This window comes from Mustela erminea, chromosome 9, assembly GCF_009829155.1.
Source record: "Mustela erminea isolate mMusErm1 chromosome 9, mMusErm1.Pri, whole genome shotgun sequence".
In the NCBI taxonomy this organism is placed as follows: Eukaryota; Metazoa; Chordata; class Mammalia; order Carnivora; family Mustelidae; genus Mustela; species Mustela erminea.
Window position 1 is genome coordinate 93357468 of NC_045622.1, and position 23041 is coordinate 93380508.

The following is a 23041-nucleotide window of genomic DNA, read 5'->3' on the forward strand; positions in this document are numbered from 1 at the left end:
GCCGACCTCCCCAAGATGGCGGACGGCGGGGGCCGGCTTCCGCTTCCGGTGTGAGCAGTAGGGCCGGGGGGGCAAGATGGCGGCGGCAGTAGGGGTCCGCGGCCGGTGCGAGCTGCCGCCTTGCTCCGGCCCAGGCTGGCTCCTTAGCCTTTCCGCCTTGCTGAGTGTGGCGGCTCGAGGGGCCTTCGCCACCACGCACTGGGTCGTCACGGAGGACGGGAAGATCCAGCAGCAGGTAGCGGCCAGGGCGTCCCTCTCCGCCCGCGCCCGCCCTCACCCCGGGGGATTCCCAGGTCCGGCCCCTGGCTGTTTGGCGCCGCGCGGTCCCGCCCCCAGGCTACCTTCCCACGGTCCCGGCGCTGCGGCCGGAGCGACCCCAGTACTCAGAGCTGGCGTCGCTCCCTCCCCATTTGTCCTCTGGCCCTCGCCTCAGCCTCCAGCAAGTTCTCAGCCTTCCACCCCTGAGGCAGCGTGCCGCGTGGGAAGTGTCGCCCGGCCGTGGGGGCGGGGGCGGGGGTCGGGCTCTGGGGACATTTTGTTGTGCTTGGGCTTTAGAAACCGCAGATTCATTATCCTTGCCTCCGTTCCTCTCGGGCCCACCACGCGTCACCAGCCCTCCCCGAAGAAGTAGAAAGCAGGTGGCAATGCCGTGGTGTGCGCGAGTCCCACGGCGGTGACAGCTTCGGCACCCCTAGGCAGTGGGTCATCTAATGCTTCTTCCCCAGTCTCCTCTTCTGGGTGCTGGAATTCGTATCGGGGTTTGGTGATTTCAGCTTGTACCGTTACCCAGGTCAACAGGGGCTCTTCAGAGGCAACACACACTTTCCTTCTTAAGGAATGCTTGAAGATGCCTCTGGTGGCGTTGCCTGCATCTTCTAGCTGTAACTGCCCTCGTTTCCCAGGGTACTTTGCATTGTTTCTTTACCTAGTTCCTGTGACCCAGCCCCGCAAGGAGGATACGCGATTTCCTGGATTCTTGTATGCCCGAACTAATTGCTCAGAGGAGAGAGTGCTTTCCTTACATAACTTTATGATTGCCTACATTTTGTGAATGCTGCTGATCCCGAAGCAGTACGTGTGTGTGCTCTGCTGTTGGTAAACTTAATGACTTCCAACCCTTGGGAGCAATCCTGAAAAGTCCAGCAAACACTTAGGTAGTGAATTGTGTGCCCCATGCAGTTCAGCTCACTGATCTCAAATGTATGAATCATTATTGTGTGAAACTATGGACCTTTGGGTTGTGTGTAATGAATGATGATAGGAACATAATGCAAGGTTTACTTTTGTATAAAGGGAAGTTCACCTGATGGTGAATTTTTACAAACTCAAGTATAATGAGTGAGTTAAACAGTTTAAAAATCGGCTTGGTGTTGGTGAGTGGTTTTCACTGTGTGTGAGAAAAGAGATTGGCTTATCGGATGGCATTTCCTATCTGCCTTACTTTAGAAGAAATTTCCTCTTCGTGGCCATACCCTTTGAGGTTTAAAAGATAGATGCGCGTTTCAGAAACCCTAGAAAACCCTGCTGCTTCTTTCCTTAACAAAAGGTTAGAAATCTTCTGAGTCCTGGCTGCTTCCCCCACCCCCTTTCTTTTGTTTCCTGATGATAGTTTTCCCTGAGGCCCTCATGAAGGGATACATGGAATTAAGTCACTCTTGCTGCAATTTGGGGAGCCCTTCTCCTATTGGCTCTTCTGTAATATTGTTTTTGGCCACAGCTATTTATACACTATGACATTGACTTCTCCTTCCCATTTTGGTGTCCTGCCACTCAGCCGAGGAAGTAGCCCATCTAAAAAGTGAAAGCTGGTGGAATTGTATTATTTGCTGAACGTTGCAATGGGAAAGCAGAACCTGATTTGTTTGAAAAACAAAACCAAGCCAAAAACAAATTATTCCCTCCCTCCCCACACTGGATACTTATGTTTTAGCCGGGGAAAGGTAGGGGTTACTGGTAACTTGCCTCAGAAAGGGAGAAATCTGAAAAATCTTTTGGAAGTCTGCCAAGTCACCCCTGCAGTAAGTATTTAGGCTTAAAGTTAGGAAAGAAAGATTTCTTTACAACAAGCTTTTAACGGTTAACTTTTTCAGTGAATTTTCTAGTACTTTGCTATGTAGCATTTACAATGTTAAGTTCAGAGAACCACAGAATTTTATATCAGAAGAAATAAAGTTGGTGTCTACAACGGAACAAGAGTCTGGGGGGTGCCTGGATGGCTTAGTTGGTTAAGCAGGCCACTCTTGTTTTTGGCTCAGGTCATGATCTCTGAGCTTAGCATGAAGTCACTTGTTCCTCTCCCTCTGCCCACCCCACCCACCTCCCCCATGCCTGTGTGCTCACTCTCTCTCTCCCTCAAATAAATAAAACAAAAAAATAAAACAAGAAGAGGCCAGGAAGGAAAGTTGGATTTAATCTGAGGGAAAAGCAAGATTTATAAAGAGTTGAATACATGATCAGCTTCTGAGTGCCACTGTGATAGTTGTGCATACATTACCCACGCTGCCCTTCCCAGCAATATTTTGAACTCAGGCAGGATTCAAATTATTCAGGCAGGATCCAAACCTCAATTTTGATTGTGATTATCACATTTATATATGTCTATTAAAGAATTGAAAAATCCCTTTAGTATATGGATTTGGGTAAACTGCAGATCTATTCAGATGTTCAGAATCAATTAATTAAAAGCTTTGTGTATATATATATATATATAGGTGATATATATGGCATATTGTATATAAATGATAACTGACATACCGTATGCCTTGCTACTTGTTAATAATACCTGAATGAGAACAGAAGGTTGATTTTAGTTTTAAAGTGCTGTAATATCAGGGAGAGGGCTAACGGCAAACTGAAATGGCAATCTTAGAATATCAGAGTGGCAAATACCTTTGCCTGATATTTAAACCTGTCTAAATTAGATATAATAGATAATTGTTTTCCATAGTGAACTTGGAGAAGTGCTTATGAATTAAAAATCTGAATTGCCCAAAATACAGACTTACACAGGGATAGTTAACATCACTACAAAGTTTTAAGTACATTAAGCAGTTCTTCCCAGGAGAAGAATTGGTTTGGCTTTATGCTTGGTTTTTCTATTTCAGGCCTTAGCGAATGATCAAGATAGGTACCCACAAGTTACGAACTGCAGGCTTGTGACCATGGAAATGTGTCAGAAGACCTAGATCTTTGAGGGGGTTGAAATGGGGCTTCAGTCAGAGCAGGAAGCGGCCATTCCTCCAGGCAGCCTCCTCACTGTCAGAGCTGTGGTTGCTTCTGCCAGTAGCAAGCAGTGAGCACTGGCCATGGCAGCTCAGGGAATTGTTCCTTTCCACAGTCCCTTCCTGAGCCCGAAAGCATGTTTTTAGGTTCCGTCTTTACTGAGCTGCCACTGAACTCCCCAGAGCATTGGCCAGGGAATCCTGGAGCTGGGTTGTGAAGAGAATGCTCTGGTCTCTAAGTTCCTGTCCCAACTAAGAAAAGGTGCTCCTCTTCAGCTTTATGCTTTTCTCCCAGCCTTGGGCTTTGGCATACCTCTGATCGCCTCATGCCCCCTGTGCCTTAAATAAAGCAATGATCCTTGGGGTCCATGGACCTAAGTAGTGAGCCGTTATAATCTGGATACTAGGAGGATCTTTGTGTGATCAGGTCAATGGATTAGGTGGTTGGCTTCATTGTGAAGAACAGGCTTTAAGATCAATTTTGTGGTTTCTTTTGTTTCCTTTTTCTCTTTTTTTCTTCAGTACCAGTATGGCAACATTTATTTTCCCTTTTTACCTAAACAGTCCAGAGAGTCACTTGAGTGGAAAGTTGAATGAACTTTTGTGAATTAGCCTAAGAGGCTAACCATTATGTATCACTTCATTTCTGTGGAAAAAATGTTCCGTGTTCTAAATTAGCAGCTAACAGATGAATTCCTGAAATGTTATCAGTTTGTCTTGGACTTCTTGAATTCAAAAGTAGTACTTCTCGTCCTGGGTTCATTTCCTCTGGATAGTCTGTCTCTTCCTAAGTGGAGGTCTAAAACTTGAAGTAAATAAAGAGTGTAATTGTTATCAACTCTGTCATAACATAATATTTATTTTCTTGACTGTTGTTTCCCTCTTCTCTGATCTTAGAACCATAGAATTTTAGATTTGGAAACAATTCTTAAAGGGTATGTATAGTACAACTCAAAGGCGAGCAAGTCGCCCAAAGTCACACAAGCAAGTCGCCCAAAGTCACACAAGTAGTGAGTGGCAGTTAGTGATAGCAGTAAGTAAAACTCTGCGGTAGCATGCAGGCAAGCACCTTGTACTCAGATTGAAATGCTTTCCCCCTCTTTCGTAGTACCTACCAATGAAAGAAGAGAAAGAAAAGGAAAAGAGAAAATGGAAATAGTGAAGTAGAAGTCTTCTCTTGTCCAGTTTGCTTTACCTCTGCAGAATATTTTGTGATGACTTTTAAGTTGGGAGTGGGTCGGGGAGGGTCAGAAATAAGTGTGAATTAATTTGGGGTTATTTAATCATTTTGCCTTCTCTCAAGCAAATGTGTTGAGAGTACAGATCCTTTTAACTGCTTAGAACAAATGAGGTTTCTAACAAAACCGATGCTCTGGAGCCTAGCAACCTTGGCATAAAAGTGTTTGATAGGCGGTTAGTTCAGCAACTGTGATTTGAGCAAGAGCTATCAGATTTAGTTGGACACACAGACTAAATCGTTATCTCTTGGTTTTTAATAGTTTATAAGTGGAGGAGTGGTTTAATTTGGGTCTGATATTAAGTAACTGCTTCATCTGGGAGAGGGCATCCAGATGACAATGTGAAGCTGACAGCTTTCTCTCAGTGCTTTTCAAAACTGAGCTTCTTGGGACCCGTGGGTGGCTCAGTGGGTTAAAGCCTCTGCCTTCAGCTTGGGTCGTGATCCCAAGGACCTGGGATGGAGCCCCGCGTCGGGCTCTCTGCTCAACGGGGAGCCTGCTTCCCTTCTTCTCTCTCTGCCTGCCTCTCTGCCTACTTGTGATCTCTGTCTGTCAAATAAATAAATAAATAAATAAATAAAATCTTTTTTTTTTTAAGTTTATTAAAAAAAAAACCAAAACTGAGCTTCTTTTTGTCATAAAGTGTTGTTTCTATGTTTATACACTTGAGAGATTTACTTGGTCCTGAGAGGTCATGGTGATTTAATCACTAAGTTGCTAAACCTATGCAATTTGTCATGGACATTGGCATCAAAACGATTATCATTCGATCCATTCTTTTCAGACTTCTCACTATTATGTTTTTTCTCATAAATCACCCAGGTGTTAACTTTGTTTATACTTACAGTAGTTAATAGGAGCTTGTAAGTATACAGAGGTAAATTATAACATTAAATACTTTTTCCAGTTATTTATTGAACAAATATTTATTGACTGCTTATTTTTCACCAGCCCACTGTGCTTTGATGAATACGCACTTTTCCAGTGGCTACTGTGACATGAAATTCTCATTTTTCCTTGAGGGTGAGCAGAGCACAAGTCCTTCTTAACCTCCCCCCCACCCTTTTTTTTCTTTTCCCTGGCTCTTCTTCCTCCATTCATCTTCTAGATGCACAAAAATAATCTGGGTGCTTGCTTAAAATACAAATTCCCAGGCCACTAGAGTGTCTGATTCAGTAGGTTGATGGTAAAGCCAAATTCTACGTTTTTATCAAACCCCTCGGGAGATTATGATACAGATGGGTCACAGATCATTCTGAGAAATTCAGTTTTATATACTGCTCTGTCTCCAGCTTCTCTTCCAGCCTTCTGCTTTTACTGTTTACATATTCCTGGGCAATCTCATCTTTTCTCAGAATTAAATTACCATGTATATGCAGAGAATAATCACATTTCTATAACTCACATTTTTTTCTCCAGGGTTATAGATTCAGAACTTCTGTAAACTTTTAATTCCATGTGAATGCCCTCTAGATACTTAAACCTTAATATGACCAACTCTAAACTGGTTTTTACCCTACCTATATCGTGTCATGCCCTGTTTTCCCAAATTGAATGGAAGAGCCCACCATTCCCCATCCGCCCATTTGCCCAAGTCAGAAATCTAGTTGTTTCCCTTATTCCTTACCAAGATCTTTCCATTTTACTTTCTAATTACATCTTCTTGCCATTGCCACACCGTCACTCTAATTCAGGCCACCTGATTCTTGCCACAGCTTCCTAATTGCTCTCCCTGCCCAGTTCTTGTCCTGCTTCCAATCTGTTCTCCTCAGTGCAGTTAGACTACTTTTACAAATTTGAATTACAGAAGCAGTGTGCAGCACTGTAAAAATAAGTGCTTACTATTATGGGAGGACTTAAAGTAATAAAGCGAAGTCCTCCCACCTCTCCCTATTCTTACTCCCCAAGGAAAACTACCTTGAACAGTTAGTTCGGTGCATATCTCAGGATATGGTCCTTTAACAGTTCTTGTGATCTGGCTCTTCCTTCTCTTTAGCTTTATCTTTGCTCATTCTTGAGGGCCCACTCTCAACTTAGAATACACACATATACACCTTACCTATATTTAACATAGCTAGTTAGTGTCACCATAGTCCGTGTCCCCAGATATGCTATGTTCTCACTTGCCTCTGGGCCTTTGCACATGTTCTTCCCCCGAAATGTCCCAACCTGACTAACTTATTACTCTTCACAACTTAAACATCACTTTCAGAGACGCTTCTAATGCCCAAGTTTGAATAAGCTGTTCTTAAAAAAGACATTTACCATGCCATATTGTTTCTATGTACTTACGTAAATGCCCTACTAGACTACTACATGCTCCATGAAGGGAGAGGCCGTATCCATCTTCTCTGCACCTCCTGCATCTTTCATGCTTAATACCTTAGGCTGCAGTAGTTATCTGTTGAATGACTGATACAGAGAAATGTGGGAACAACTTCCTACCATTCAGGGATTTTCCATTATGTGAATGAAGTGGTACAGTACTCGCTAATGTGATAGTCATCCTGGAAGCTAGCTTACAGGAGGCCTCAGACTCCTGGAAGATCTTTAAAGCTTCAAGTAACTCCTCATAAGTCAGCCATTAGGCCTTCATAAAAGGTGCAGTATGCATGTGAGAAGAGTCATACTTTCAGGGATAGCTCTTGGACTAGCTAATGTGGTCAGATTGTGCATGCAAAGGAAGTCATCTTTTGTCACTGATGATATATCTATAAGGTCTGCTTTATTGCTCAGGCATTGAAACATATGGAGAGGAGACAAGAGATAAGGGGAAAAAAAAAAAACCAAGAAGGAAAAAACCCCATCAGAAAAGGCAGAAGCAAGATGGACAAGAAATGGCAGCTGCATTGTTGAGGGGGGATTAGGATCAGCTGTGGGGTTCCGCAGTTGTTGCAAGTTCAGAAGCAGCATTGGTGGAAATGAACAGAAGGCGCTCTGACAGTGAGAAATTAAGAGGGCTTGCCAGCAGGTCAGGTCAAAAATTAGAACAGCTTTGCACTCCGGAGTGTGGAGAGCGGGGTGAACCCTTAACCTTCATCTCAGTTAGACTCCATGGTGGCCAAAGCAAGGGGAACTCCTCTGTTGGGTGGCTCTTGATGGCCAGGCACCTCACGAGAGTTGTTTGTGCTCATGGGCTCTCTGCCCTCTCTTTGTATAATCTCTTTTAAAGCCACTCCAGTCAGTCCTTCATCCGTAGATCCTCCGTGCGACTCTTGTCAAGACATCCCAGGGCTGGCCTTATTGCCAGATTCCGTGCTCTGCTCTCAGTTCTCTCTCTTAACCTCTTACCTCCCCAACCAGCCCTTGTCCTCAGACCTTATTGAACTATTTTCTTCCATGGCTTCTGAGGTATACACTCCTAGCTTTCTTCAGTATCCCTGGACATGACTTTTCATTCTCTTCTGCTGAATTCCTCTTTTCATGGTGAATCTTACATACTGATGTGCTCACCAGGTACATACCTTTGATGATATGCTCAAAGAACTTGGAAATTGTGGCACTATTTAAATTATTGAATATTATATAAATAAACTGTCGAATACTTTATAGGTAAGTCATTTAACATTAATATAAACATGTACATAGAAACATTTTTTAATAAATAAATTTTTAATAAATCTGTACTGTCATGACAGTTTTACATAAGCTAAACTACATATTTGTTTTCAATACCTACTATGAGAAATTTACACTGGTCAGATTAGATTATGCTTTCCATATTTATTTAACTACTTAATGAGTATGACTTTTGAAAAGAACTCATTTATGTATTTTTTACTAACATCTTACTTAATCTTCACTTACCAGTGAGGCACTTTTACGTTAAAATCAGGGGACCGGCAAGAGAGAGTGCATGCGCTCCCCCCCCCATACACACGCGTGCGCACACACACACACATCCTCCCCCTCCACCCAGCAGCCCTTTCTACCTTGAGTCTAATTGCTTGGTAGGGAGTTGAGATGGGTAGTCATCTTTAGTAAAACTCAAGAGAATGATACTTGCCAAACGTGGTCCAATGGAGGCAGGAGCGTTTTTATTTGGGGAAGCATTTGCTGAGAGCTTCTTGCGCGCGGTTATATTTGGCAGGCTTAGCTAGCTCATTAAACACATACTGGAATGCTTTCTGTGTTGGGTGGGTGGAATACAGCTGTGAGGGAGATACAGTCCCTGCCTTCACAGAGTTTGCATTTTATACAGTCACACATGGAAGCTGCCCTAATTTAGGGTAAAGTAAACTTTTTTTCCTGTTTTTATTTTTATTTGCATTTTTTCTATGCAGAATTTCCTCCCAGGCCATAAGTTTTTATTTCTTCAGTTTCTTCTGGGATATTTTTTTCTTCTGTGCCACCTCCTCTTCTGTCTTAGGAACAATTTGCTCTTTTGCAGTGAGGATCATCTCGGTGTGGCAGAGAGAGCTCATGTGTGGGTTAATTCAACCATGAGCCCTGTACTAGTTCTACGCTGCATCTTGGGGCCTTTGTTCACTTGGATTTTCTCAGTGACCAGAGGATCTACATCTAAATCCTGAGGTTTAGCATTACTCTCTGCATTTTTAAGCATGTGCAGTAACAATTCAGCACTCTTCTTGAGCCACTGACCCTGTGTGCAGCCCCAGTGTTTGGCCTGGGCACACCTACCATCTCCACCATTGTAGCACAGAATGGCACACATTGTTTCTGCGAAGTGACCTCTTACAGATACTTGGTGGCTTTTCGGATATGCATACCCTTGATGGCCTGGACAGTTTTATGTGTGTTCTTACAAGTGAACATGGGGGCACCTGGGTGGCTCAGTCAGTTAAGCAGCTGCCTTCGGCTTGGGTCATTATCCCAGGCTTCTGGGATCGAGCCCCATGTCGGGCTTGCCGCTCAGCGGGAAGCCCGCTTCTCTCTCCAATCCCCCTGCTTATGTTCCCTCTCTTGCTGTGCCTCTCTCGGTCAAATAAATAAATAATCTTAAAAAAAAAAAAAAGTGAACATGAAGATTTGAACCTCTTGATTTGCATGATTTTGTAGGGTTTTCTGGGTCAAGTAAATAGCGAACCATTTTCAGAGGCCACCTCAGGCCGCTTAGGGGAAGAGAACAGGTAACTTTTATAGGAATAAAATTTTATGTCTATTTCACTGAACACTTTACTAAGTATTTTCATATTCATATCTCATTGTCCTATAGACTCAGTATGATGTGGATATTGACCTCTCTATTAAATACAGGAATTTAGGCTAAGTATGGTTAAACTCCTTGCCCAAGGCCATGAAGGTAGGAAATGGCAATGTGTAAACTTAAGTTCAGATCCCATTCTAAGCTCTGTTCTCTATACTGCTAAGCATTACTACTAGTATAAAGAAAAATATTTCTATAGTTTTATCTATAAGACACTGATGTATTTTTTAATTTTATAGTTGAATTTAAAACTAAAATATGTGATCATAGTTCAAAACATTTTTTTCAAGCTACTGATGATGTAAAATGAAAAGTGAAAGTTTCATAACCACTCACAGTCCTTCTTCCTGGAAGTAATCACATAATTATTTGTGTATTCTTCCAAAGAAGTTCCCATGCATTTGCAAATCCTCATATAGATTAAAAAAAATTTTTTTTTTTTAAGATTTTACTTATTTGAGAGAGTGTGTACACAAGCAGTGGAAGCTGCAGAGGGTGAGGGAGAAGCAGGCTCCCTGCCAAGCAGGGAACCCAGTGCAGGGCTCTATCCCAGGACCCCATGATCATGACCTGAGCCGAAGGCAGTCGCTTAACCAATTTAGCCATCCAGGCAGCCCCTCATACAGATTTTTTAAAAACCACAACTGGGAACATTTTGTCTCATGACTAGTTTTTATTTACTTAATAAGAGGTAAACATCTATCAGAAATGAAAAGCTACTCTCTTTACCCTTAAAAATGCATAGTATTTGGTTGTATGGCTGTTTTGTAATTTATTTAACCAGTTCCCTAATGATAGCCATTTAGATGGTTTCCAGGCTTTTCCCATCAAACAATATTGCCGAGAGTGAACGTGCTCATTCATAGGTCTCTGTATCCTTTGTGAGCGTATTTGTAAGATGAATCCTTTGAGATGGAATTTCCTGATTTGAGGAATGCATATTTAATTTTCTTAGATATCGCCGAATCCTCCTTTTAAAGGACTGCATCAGGAGTGTTTGAAAATGCCCAACAGTGTTTGGGCTATGTCAGATCTTTGTTTATGTAATCTGATTCTAGTGAAAGACCCCTTATCCCATGCATTGCCCTAGTGAAACAGCGTGTGCCCATCTGTGGAAGTATGAACAAAAAGGAACCCTCAGTTTGGCTTGGTTATCTTCATAGGAAATTGAACCTTTGTCATTAATACTTACTTCCCACTTACTGGGGTTGCGGTAAAAGAAATTAGTCAAGCTGACCTCCCCATGTTAATACTACTGTTTGATGAGTAATCAAGTTGACCTTTATTCAGTAGTGTCTTACAGCAATGATTTCTAGCATAAATAGCAAAGTGATTTCCTGACTTTTGAGTTTGCCGTCACCTGGGTAATGATAAAATTAAGGTTCAGTTTCTGGCACTCATTTTAGTGTCCCTTTTCCAATATTTGATTAAGAAATCTTAGTTTGGCTGTCATAACAAAATCCCATAAGCTGAGTGACTTAAGCAACAGAAGTTTATTTTCTTACAGTTTTGGAGTTCAGAAGTCCAAGATCAGAGTGCCAGAGTGATCAGGTTCTGGTGAGACTTCTCTTTCTGACTTGCAGACCAGCTGCATTCTTGCTGTGTTCTCATATGGCAGAGAGAAAGAGAAGGCTAGCTTTAATGTCTCCTCTTATAAGGGCACCAATCTTGTCATAAGGCCTAACCTCATGACCTCATCTAAACCAAATTACCTTCAAAAGGTCCAGTCTCCAATTACTGTCACATTGGAGGTTACAGCTTCAACATATGATTTTGAGGAGACACAGTTCAATCCATAGTATCCATCTAAGAATTTGCAAGCTCACACATGTTTTATTTATCATATTAAGATTGGCATTAAGCCAGAACTTAGTGGGTGCTTGTATTAATTTTCTATTTGCTGCTGTTAAAAATTACCACAGAGTTAGTGGCTTAAAACAACACAAATCTATCATCTTACAGTTCTGTAGGTTAGAAGTCCAACCCATGTTTCTTTGGGCTAAAATCAAGGGGACAGGGGTGTCTGGGTGGCTCAGTGGGTTGGAGCCTCTGCTTTCGGCTCAGGTCATGATCTCAGGCTCCTGGGATCAGGCCCCTCGTGGGGGGGCGGGGGAAGGGTCTCTGCTCAGCGGGGAGCCTGTTCCACTTCTCTCTCTGCCTGCTTGTCTGCCTACTTGTGATCTCCTTCTGTCAAATAAATAAAATATTTAAAACAAAACAAAACAAAACAATCAAACAAAAATATATAAAATAAAATCAAGGGGACAGTATGCTGCATGTCTTTCAGGAGGTTCTAGGGGAGTGTCCATTTCCTTACCTTTTCTAGTTTCCAGAAACCACCCACATTCCTTGGCTCTTGGCCCCCTTCTTTGACCTTTCTTCCTTATCCACATCTCTCTTTCACCTTCAAGGACCCTGGTGATTACCTTGTGCCCACCTGAATAATCAGGTTATACTCTCTGTCTTAATTAAAGTAATCTGAATAGCAACCTTAACTCTATCTGCTACTTGAACTTCTGCCATGCATCCTAACTAGCCCCAGGTTCTGGGATTAGGACAGGGACCTCTTTGGTGGGCCCTTATTCTGTGTTTGATAAGCTTTGGCTGCTTAAATGAGAGTCACTTCTGAGTTCAATATAACTGCAGTGACAGCTCTAACTGCAGTGACATTTTTCTGTATACGTTTACAAGAATATCATAAATACACAAATGAGAAGTATCTGTGACTCTTGAGTCCTGATCCAGCATTTCATTTTCTTTCCTTGTAAAGTTGTGAATTGTCTACTTGCTTCATTTTGTTATTTGTATGTTTCCTGGTGACACAAATCGAAACATGTAGACTGATAGCACTTTTTTTTTTTTAAGACTCCTTCTGAGTTTATTTATTTATTTGACAGAGAGAGATCACAGTAGATAGAGAGGCAGGCAGAGAGAGAGAGAGAGAGGGAAGCAGGCTCCCAGGACCCTGAGACCATGACCCGAGCCGAAGGCAGCGGCTCAATCCAATGAGCCACCCAGGCGCCCCCTGATAGCACTTTTTAAAAGAAGTTGATCATTTGTTGTTCATGTTGAAATGGTTATTAACTTGCTTTCTGTTAGGACATGGGGATTGTGTGATATGAATGTTCTCATAAAATTGGCTGCCACAGGGACGCCTGGGTGGGTCAGTTGGTTTAGTGTCCTTGATTTTGGCTCAGGTAATGATCTCAGGGTGGTGAGATTGAGCCTCATGTTAGGCTCCATGCTCAGTGTGGAATCTGGTTGAAATTCCCTCTCTTCTCTCTCCCACTTGTGCTCATTCGCTTGCTGTCTCTCTCTCTCCCTCCTTCCCTCTAAATAAATAAATAGTGTTTAAAAAATTGGCTGCAACACTGTACATGGTCCAATCTAGATTATAGCTATATAATATACTTCAAATACCTAGGCTGTTTTAAGTGCACTTAAGCATTTATGACTTTGTCTTCCAAGAACTGTGAAAATGAGAAGGTAAAATCTGAGGGTAAAACTTCAGAAAGTAGAGATATAAGGCTGTAAAAATTCATGTGCTGGTCAAGATTCAGTATTTTTGTTTCTTTAAAGTTTACATTCGTTTCGATAACCTGATTTCTGATGCAAAATTGAGGCGTGTTCTAAATTTTATTTATTAAAATTCCGTATTGTACAAGTACCTAATGGCAAAAAAAAAAAAAAAGTCATCTTTAACAAAAATATTTCCCAGTCCTGACAGTTCATAATGATAGTGTTTTATTGATCTGATAGTATACCTAGTAAAGTATCTGCTCCTGTATTAAAGTTTTGAAAATCATAGCCAGGAACCCATGTAAGTCCCTCTCCAGAGGCGAGGCTAGACTGGTATTGTGTTTGTGAGCTTGTGCTTCTCTAAACCTGGAGGAGGGTTGCAGGTCTGTGATGGTTAGACTTGGATCCTGAAGAAAAAAACTGCATGACAAGTCAGGCAACAGACTTTTGTCTCCCTCATTCCATCCTTCTAAACTCATCTTGCTTGCCCCTGTAGTCACCTGACAGGGGTCATAAAGGTGAGGGTTCTTCCAGGCAGTCATTTGAAAATGGTAGTGAACTAGATTTGAAATAAGGTTAAAAGTCTGAGGAGAGTAAGGTAAGGAACAAGGAAATACAAAAGATGTTAACTTTTTGAAGTGTTTTGGTTAGCCCCACGTATGCAAGAGAAACTTTTTCTCTATGAATGTAAAAGGAAAAGCTACAAGACTGTTCCTCAGAACTAAGCTTATGTGTCACTACAGCTGTTTTCTCTTTAAAATACATGTTGCATAGCACTCTAAAATTTCATTTTAACAAGATGCGTAGATATCAGTTAAAAAAGGAAGAAATAGGTGTTCGTTTTAGAAAAAGTCAGAAACAAGAAGATAATCATCTAGAGTCCCACCATCTAGAAAACAGCAGTTGTAAAATTGTGATGTAAACTATCAGATGGATTTAAAGTGAGGCAATGAGGAAGCTTTTTTTTTTTTGTAAGTACACAAAAGAAGAAATACATGTGGCCACCAAAGAGATTAAAATGTATTCACCCTTTCCCTGTGTTCTTCAGAGTGTGTAGAACCTCAGTGACTGTTGTTAGCAATTTAAGTTGATTCAGGTATTCTGGAAAAAAGCTGGCAAAAAATAGAAATTTAAAAGTACAGTCCTTTTAACCTAGAAATTCTATTTTTAGGAAGAAAATAATTAGGCAGCAATCAAAAAAATTGATAAGTACTCATCTCAGTATTGTTAAAAAGGGAGAATAACTCAAATTTTAATTAGTAGGAAGTTGGATAAATTAATATAATATTAACTAAATAGGATGATGTAGATCTATATTCCTGAGGAAGAAATCTGATAAACTTTAGGAAAGAGTGGAGAAGGGAAGGCAATATAGTAAATATGAACTTGTTTTTGTAAAAATATTCATCTACATAGCCGTATATGTATGTGTGCACACACACACATGCGTGCAGACACAGGCGCACAAGCCTAAAAAGTGATCCTAACATAGTTACCTGACAGCTTGTATCTTGAAAGGTGACCTTTTAAGTAATTTTAATTTTCTTCTTTATATTATCCATAATGTGTTTGTTTTTACAGTAACATACATATTTAGCTTATGATCAGAAGAGATTTTTTTTTAATTGAACTTTGTTAGAATTAAGTGGCATAAGGACTGGGAGACTAATTTTGCCCATGATACCATGAGCGGCCTAATTGCTCAGAAATAAATAGCCACTGCTAATTGGAACCTTGGTTTAATTTGACAAATTGACAGTTTGAAAAGAAGCTTTTAGCTGCAGCTTTGGAGAGTCCCCACCTAGAGTGAGTACAAATTTATCCAGGCTAATTGGAAGAATGATCGTTTCATTCATTTGAACACTGGATTACTTCAGCGGTGCATGAGGCTTGTAAAAATGTGATGCGTTTATGGTAGTAAGTGTTTTATGAGGGTAAGATATGAAGAGTCTAAGGAACTTCGGAAGTCATCGTGCTGGGTCCCCCCAAGTTTATAGGTGAGGAAATGGAAGCCCGTGCAGGGAAGGTGATTTGCTTTAGGTCATACAGCTAGTCATAGACCTGTCAGGGACTTATTTTGTCATGATTCCTGGAGGCCTAACCACTTTACCTCCTTTACAGATGGTCAGTCATCACTGAATGATAATGCTGACAGAGATGGATTCTCTAATAGAAGGGACATCAGATAACTTCATCAAGTAATGAACAGTGTATTAGGTGTCTGACATATACCTGAAAGCCTATGAAGTACTGAAAGTAGAAAGGGGAATTAAAAAATATATATATTGGAGAGACAGACATATAATAATTAAACAATGTAATAAACACTATTAGAGCAGCATGTAGGTACGTCTGGATGGCTCAGTGGGTTAAGCCCCTGCCTTCGGCTCAGGTCATGATCTCAAGGTCCTGGGATCAGAGCCTGCATTGGGCTCTCTGCTCGGTGGGGAGCCTGCTTCCCCCTCTCTCTGCTACTTGTGATCTCTCTCTATATATCAAATAAATAAATAAAATCTTAAAAAAAAAAGGCAGCATCATGTAAAGAGTACCATGGGAGCTCGAGAGAAGGATGGGTTCACAAAAGAAATGTCATTTGAGCCCAGTCATTTGACCTTCACCAAAAGCATAAGGATAGAAGTATCTTCCGAGTAGGAGACTTAGCATGTGCAAAGGGACAGGAAGTCTGAAAAGAGCCACAAGAGTAAAAGGATACCCTAGACAGAGGGCCTAAGAAAAAAGTCAGCACATGTTTAGAAAGAGCAGCAAGACTTCTGTATTGAAAATTTTTATTGGAATCTTTGAACAAATTTTAAGTGCTACAGTTTGATCCAGGACTAAAACAGTATAACCATGATAGGTTTGTTCTCTGTCTTCATTTCTGTTTCTTTAACCCCATTCTTAGGCGCCTGTGAATATAAGATGACTAGTCCCCATAACTCAAACAAAAGTTCTAGATTATAGTCTCTTTAGTACCAACTGATACTTGGGTGATGTCCTTTCTCAGAGATCATCACCATGACCAAGGGGAAGGAATCCACTGATTTGGGCTTCCCATGTGGGGAAGGATGCTTCTAGCCAAGCAAAGCAGGTGTTTTTGCCACAAGAAGGGAACTGCAGATACTAGAGAGCAAACACTGTAAATACCCACTAAGTGGGATCACTTAAGGTAGAGGTAGAATCTTCAAAGCAATGAAGATTTTATGTTTTCCATCATACTATCTCAATAAATCTAAAATTCTGAATAAAAGATTTAAAATATTTCATTTCTAGTTTCTAATTAAGGGGAATTTTTTAAAAATGTGTACAGCATGATACAAGACTACAGTAATGCTACTCTCACGTACTCATTTGAATACCATCAAGAAGTAAGAGGTAAGAATATTTAGCATATGTGAAGAATTAAGTTGCACATGAGAGCTGGAGTTAATATTATAATGGAAATGGTCAATTTCCTGTCATAAAGGACCATTGGAAAGTGATAGACTCACTCATGCTCTTGTAGAACTCAAAAATGTTTAAATACATAGACTGGTTATTTTAAGTTTAAATTGTTCACCCTTTATTTGATTTGGCAGTGAAGTAATTATCCTTATACAGTGACATTTCCGTCTGTTACCATGTGAAGTTGCTGCAGAAGAGAAATGTAGGTATTAACGATAGAGACAGCAGCAAAATTTGAAATATATGAAAACGAACTTGATATGAATAAAATATTTACCGCTGTTATATGTAATTGGACACATGTACTTAAATAATGTATTCAAAGGAGAATGAAATTGAATTGAGAACTCTTAGAGAAGGAATCATTCTATACAATACATATAATATAGCTAATTTCCAAATATTTGGTCAATTTTTCCCTGTAGTATAAGCTTTGCTTTAAAATATATTTCATATTTTTGGGGCACCTGGGTGGCTCAGTGTTAAGCGTCTGCCTTTAGCTCAGGTCATGGTCCCAGGATCTCAGGTGTCATGGTCCCAGGATCAAGCCCCACATCGGGCTCCCTGCTCTACTGGAAAGCCTGTTTCTCCCTCTTCCCCTGCTTGTGATCCCTCTCTTGCTGTCTCTCTCTATATCAAATAAATAAATAAAAATCTTTAAAATATATTTTATATTTTTTCACCATCTTAAGTAGGACAAATTGAAAATTATTCCTTTTATTTTATGATTCAGGTCATTACAAGCATCATTTATTATGCTGTGAAGTAACAGAAGTTTGTAGGGGTGCTTGTCCCTTGTGAAAAAGCCCTAAGGTATTTTGAGGTCTTATGTATGCATCATGTCCTTTTTAACCTACCTCTCTAATTCCTGTCACTTTTTGCTCCTGGGCTGATAGCAGCCTCTTCTAAATGCTAAAGATTTTGAAGGCTTTCACGTTGTATATAAAATTGGAGTACATAGGCTTCAAATATTGACATAGTGGGCCTGGTTTGTAGAGGCTTAATAAACCTTTATTGATTGAATGGATGTTGTAGTCTTTACAGGCATTACTCTCTTTTGTAACTTAAGGAGGGGAGGAATTCAAAAGGAGAGAAATTCAAGTCAATTGGCATTTGCCAAAGATAATTATAAAGTCTTAAATTTTAAGAACTTGAGGTTACCTCAAATATATATGTCAGGCTATAAATCTGCAACCAACCGTTATCTGGCAAAGATCCATGCTATTTGCTGCCATGTCAAAAAGAGAAGCACAGCTGTCAGTGAGCTCACTTCGTTCCTCTGGCTAATAATTTTATCTTTATACCTCTTCTAGCTCTTGTATATTTGTTGAACATAAAGCTTTAAGGGAATGAAAAGTACTTCCTCACAACTGAATGTTGTTCAATCCCATGCTATTCAAAAAGCCCTGACTAGCTAGTATCCTTTTAATCTAAAACTAAGAATGTGCTTTCAGTATTTCTTCAGTGTAAATCTTCATTTATCGCATTGTTTCATTCCTCTTGCAATTCTCCAAATATCAGGTAAATGGATTGCTTAGGTATTTTGGAATTGGAATGTCATACTCCAACATTCCTTCCCCACCTCCTATTTTATTTTTTTATAAAATCCTCATTTAAAAATCCTTATGGAGTCATGTACTAAATAGCTACCTCTTGAAGTTCTGGACAGAGTAGCAAAATAAGCAGACTTTCTTTGGCCTCCTTATGAAAAATTCTTTAGCACCCTGACCACTGGATGTAGCTTTTACATTTTCTTCTATAAAAATTATGGAAAAAAAAACTATGGTATGCTGTAATTTATTACACTGTAAAAAAAAAGATCAATGGGCTTTGGAGTTGAATCTGTTCAGATTCAATTCATTATAGTAGCTTTCCCTCCCTACTTGCATTTGACTTTTGGGCATATGTTCAAATACTATGAAAAGACAAGTGAAATTCTCTGTTCTGTATTGAGATAAACATAGCATTTTGCTTGTAGGCGTTTGCTAGCTTTGATTGTTTGATAGACGAGATTTACAGCTCAGGTTGTCGAATATTATAGGCCTTGCTATATTGTATTTTAGTGCCTTTTAAATTCAGAGTCCAATTTTGGTATAGATTCCAATATAGTGGAAAGGCCAGAGGGAGCAATGAAGGGATCTCATCTTAAAAGCAAGACCATGGGCTATGATAATTATCACAATGATACAATAATATTTATGTAGTCCAGATCATTACGATGGAAGTATGGAAGTTACTCTGGACTAGCATCTCTTTTTCCTCTGGTGTCTCTGAGATGGTAGGATAAGCAAAGGCAGATGAATTTTATCTGTAGTCACCTAACATTGTGCAATATAATGCATATTATTAAAGCAGTCATTCAACTTTATTTCATGTTGTTATTATTCCCACTTTTTCAAATCTTTTTTTTAATAGACTCTTGTATCGCCAACATGTATGCAAACCTATCTTCTGCACTTAAAAAGCTAGCTGTAGGGTCACCTGTGTGGCTCAGTAGGTTTAGCCAGGTCATGATCTCAGGCTTCTGAGATTGAGCCCTGGGTCAGGCTCTGTGATTAGCACAGAATCTGCTGGAGATTCTCTCTCTCCCTCTGCCCCTCCCCCACCCCACCCCACCCCGCCAACTCGCTCACCTGTACGTGCTCTTGCTCTCAAATAAATAAAATCTTTTTTTTTTTTTTTAAGGTACCTCTAAATTCGATTAGTTGAGTTGATACCAGTTTCTTAGAGGTTACAAAAAGATACTTTTTCCTCAAAGTTGAGCTTCCTGAAGGACTGATATATAATTTGACAGCTCCAATTTAGCATCATGGGATAGCAGGAACTTTAGCTCATCCCTTAGGTACCAAGGCCACTGTCAGATTTTTCTGGTATTCAAACATCATGTGTGTGTGTGCACATGTGTTTTTTTTTAATTATTATAAATGTATTATGTCTTCATTATATAAGTTTAAAAATAAGACAAGTATATAGACATGAGTGTGCCTCTCTTCTTGATCCCACTTCCCCAAAGGAGCCACTGCAAAGTTACTTAGTTTTGTACATATAGAGACATGTATACATCTTTAAGTATATATATGTAATTTCTCAAAAATATCATAGTATGCTTATTATTCTTTTAGTTAAATTATGAGTTGTGAATATCCTCCCATGACAGTAGGTCTAGTCTTCTGTATCCCATTTTAGACAGTGGATTTCCCTATTCCCTTATTTTTTTTGTTTTTAAGTAGGTTCCATGCCCCGTGTAGAGCCCAATGCAGATCTTGAACTCATGACCCTGATATTGTGACTCTGAACTGAGAATAGGAGTCACACACTTAACCAACTGAGCCACCCAAGCACCCCTCCCTATTCCCTTATTGATGGACTTAGGTTGTGTCTAATTTTTTTGCAGTTTAAAGTGTAGTAAGCAGGGGCGCCGGGGTGGCTCAGTGGGTTGAGGCCTCTGCCTTCAGCTCAGGTCATGATCTCAGGGTCCTGGGATCGAGCCCCGCATCGGGCTCTCTGCTCAGCGGGGAGCCTGCCTCCCCCTCTCTCTCTGCCTGCCTCTCTGCCTGCTTGTGATTTCTGTCTGTCAAATAAATAAATTTAAAAAAAAAACTTTAAAGTGTAGTAAGCATCCTTGTGTTTATTTTTGCCTGTTTAAGAATAGTTTCCTAGAGTTAATATTGCCAGATCAGAAGGGATGTACTTTTAACATTTTGATAGATGTTGTCAAATGACCCTCCAGACAACAAGAACAAATTTATAAGCCTGCTACTAGCATATGAGGGTTCATTTTTACTACATCTTCAACAACATAGTTACCTATTTATGATCCAGAGAAAACGAGTTGTAAATAATAAATCTCAAGATTATTTTGTATTGACTTTGATTTATAGCTTCTACAAATAGCCTTCAAAAATAGGTGCTTTTAGAATTTTCCTTTTATCACTCCAAACCTGTTCAGATATGAAATGTTCTGTCAAGACAAGACAATTCCTTTTTTATTATTACAGGTATGAATTATCTTTTTAAGGAATTTACTTTTTTATTTGTTGCCAAATACTTCTCTTGAATATTCCTTATGTGACTGACCCAAGTTAGAATATTCACCTCAAAAGCTTACTCTTTAATGTTCGGATTCAGGGGGCAGCTATTGAACATGTAATTCTCTTTGCTGAAATTTATGTGCGATCACTTTTGAAATACACCTTGAGTTTTACTGAGCACTTAATTCTGGTTGTAATGGTGGTTGAACAGTAATTTAAAGCATATTAAGGGAAACTTTATGAATCCAAACAAATGTTGATGAAGTCTGAGCTTTGTTTATTGCTTGCTTGCTTACAGGTGGATTCACCAATGAACTTGAAGCATCCCCATGACTTAGTCATTTTAATGAGACAAGAAACAACAGTTAACTACCTCAAAGAATTGGAGGTGAGGCAGTGGAAATGTGATATGCAGTTGAAACTTGTTGAAAGTGTATTATTTCTTAAGCCCAGTTCTTCTCAGTTTCATATATACTTTTAATCACATTTTTTAAAGTAACATCTAATTAGAACGACATTTGAGTGATAGTAGAGAAACAGACTAACCCAAGTTTTGCCCAATTGTTGACCAATATATCATTGACCAGGGATTCCATGTGTAAGTTTTTCTATCAAGTATGAAAAGAAATGATCTCTGTGCATACACTTGAAAGGAGAGTTTGGGTAAAATACAAAAAGAATGTTTTCATTACTTATAAAAATGTATTTTTTTTATTAATTCCCAAGTAGAGTCTTGTTATTGTGTGTTTTTATGATGAGTTGAAAGCATTAATCACCTTGCACTTTGAAAACTTTGAAATCTATTAGTACTAATAAAGTCTGACCTTTTTGTTTCTATCATTGATTTCCATAAACTGATTTTGCTTTTTAACAAACAATATTTGTTATTTGAAAAAGTAGGAATAAGACAATAGGTATATTTATACAGCGTTGTGCTTTTATTAAAAACAGTGTTCCAAAAATGCAGTGGCACAGAAAGTGGTTTTTATTTTCAGATGCATATACACATTGTATATGTTTATTGCCGTTCTCTTGTTAAGAGGCAGTAAATGAGACTATATGAAGGGGGAAAATGGCGTTTACCATGTCAATGAAAATGAAAAATGTTGATTCCATCCGTTTTTGATTAAGGTAGTAGGGACTGTGGGGTAAAGGTACAGGCTAGAGATATAAATTTGTTGTCATTAAAATACATACTTAAAGCCATGAAACTAAATAATACCGTTTATCTACAAAGTACTGACAGAGAGATGGACTTTTTAAAGTGCCAGAAGACAGAGGAGGAATAGCCTTACAGTGCTAAGGGAAAATCATTCAAACTAGAATTTTATGTTCTTTTAAGCCATCAATCAAGAGTGAGGGCAAAGCAAAGATGTTTTCTGACAGAGTTTACTTACTGCAGACTCGCTTTTTTAAAAAGTCAGACGTACTTCTACAGGAAGAAAAATAAATCTAGTAGATATGCAAAGGATGTATAATGATGAGTACAAATACTGATGAAGAAGTTGCTATACTTATTTAATTTTTTATTTTTTTGCCCTTTGAAAGGTAAAGCTTGGTAAAAATAATACATAGTTGGGTTGAAGCCTGTTCAGTGATTAGTTAAAGCCTGTTAGACTCTTCTGTCATGTTTAAGAGAAGGTAGAACTAACTGAATAAATTAAAATCCTGTTGGAAAATTTATGGGCAAACATACTAATATCTTAAAGAGTATTGCTACCTATGGAAATACATTGCATAAATTTGGGGCTCTAGAGACCTGCCTGAGATCTTCCATATTGTCCCACTCTGTTGCAATAAAATCTTTGAAAGATTAAAAAAAAAAAAAGAGTATTGCTACCTAACAAGTAGTTTTGCCAAAAGAAATGTGAATCTAATCCACTATCTTATTTTCCAGTGTCATTTTCAGTATAACTGGTTTCTTTTCTCATTCTATGTATTTTATTTTATTTTATGTATTTAAAAGATGACTCTGAGAAAGGGATCTACAGCTTTCATCAAAGAAGTCTGTGACACAAAAGAGTTAAGAACCCCTGGATCCTGCTGTCAATGTTCAGGAAATACAGAGGACAAAGAAAGGGACATGTTAAATGAACCAGGGAGATGCAGTCAGCAAAATCCTGTAGAGTGGCAGACTCTGCAGAACAAATGACCCAACATGTTTAACAAATAAATTACAAGGATTAAAACTATAGATTACATTTCTGTTATTCTAGTGCTTGCCTTACCTTTTTACTTTGTTGGATTTTTCATCAGTAAATATTTTATTTATGACATTAGGATAGGAAGGATTCCTTAAATGACATAGAAACCACAATTAAGAAAACAACTGCTAGTTTTGACTATCTTAAGAATAAAAGCTTCTCTTTAGTAAGTGACACCATGAACAAAATTAAAACATAAGCTATAAGCTGGGAGAAGATA

General features: G+C 39.4%; 1 protein-coding gene and 1 pseudogene across 3 annotated transcripts in view; one reads left to right on the forward strand and one right to left on the reverse strand.

Annotated features, from left to right (window-relative positions):
* The first annotated feature begins 30 nt into the window (after positions 1–30).
* The window catches only part of TTC17 (tetratricopeptide repeat domain 17), a 117554-nt gene continuing 94543 nt past the window's right edge, over positions 31–23041 (forward strand). For all 3 annotated transcript variants that reach the window (XM_032360411.1, XM_032360412.1, XM_032360413.1), the window contains exons 1-2: positions 31–235; positions 20916–21005. In XM_032360411.1, coding sequence (XP_032216302.1) covers positions 77–235; positions 20916–21005 — 249 coding nt within the window. In that variant the 5' untranslated portion in view covers positions 31–76. The remainder of the gene's footprint in view (positions 236–20915; positions 21006–23041) is intronic.
* Positions 607–9290, reverse strand: LOC116598668 (annotated as a pseudogene).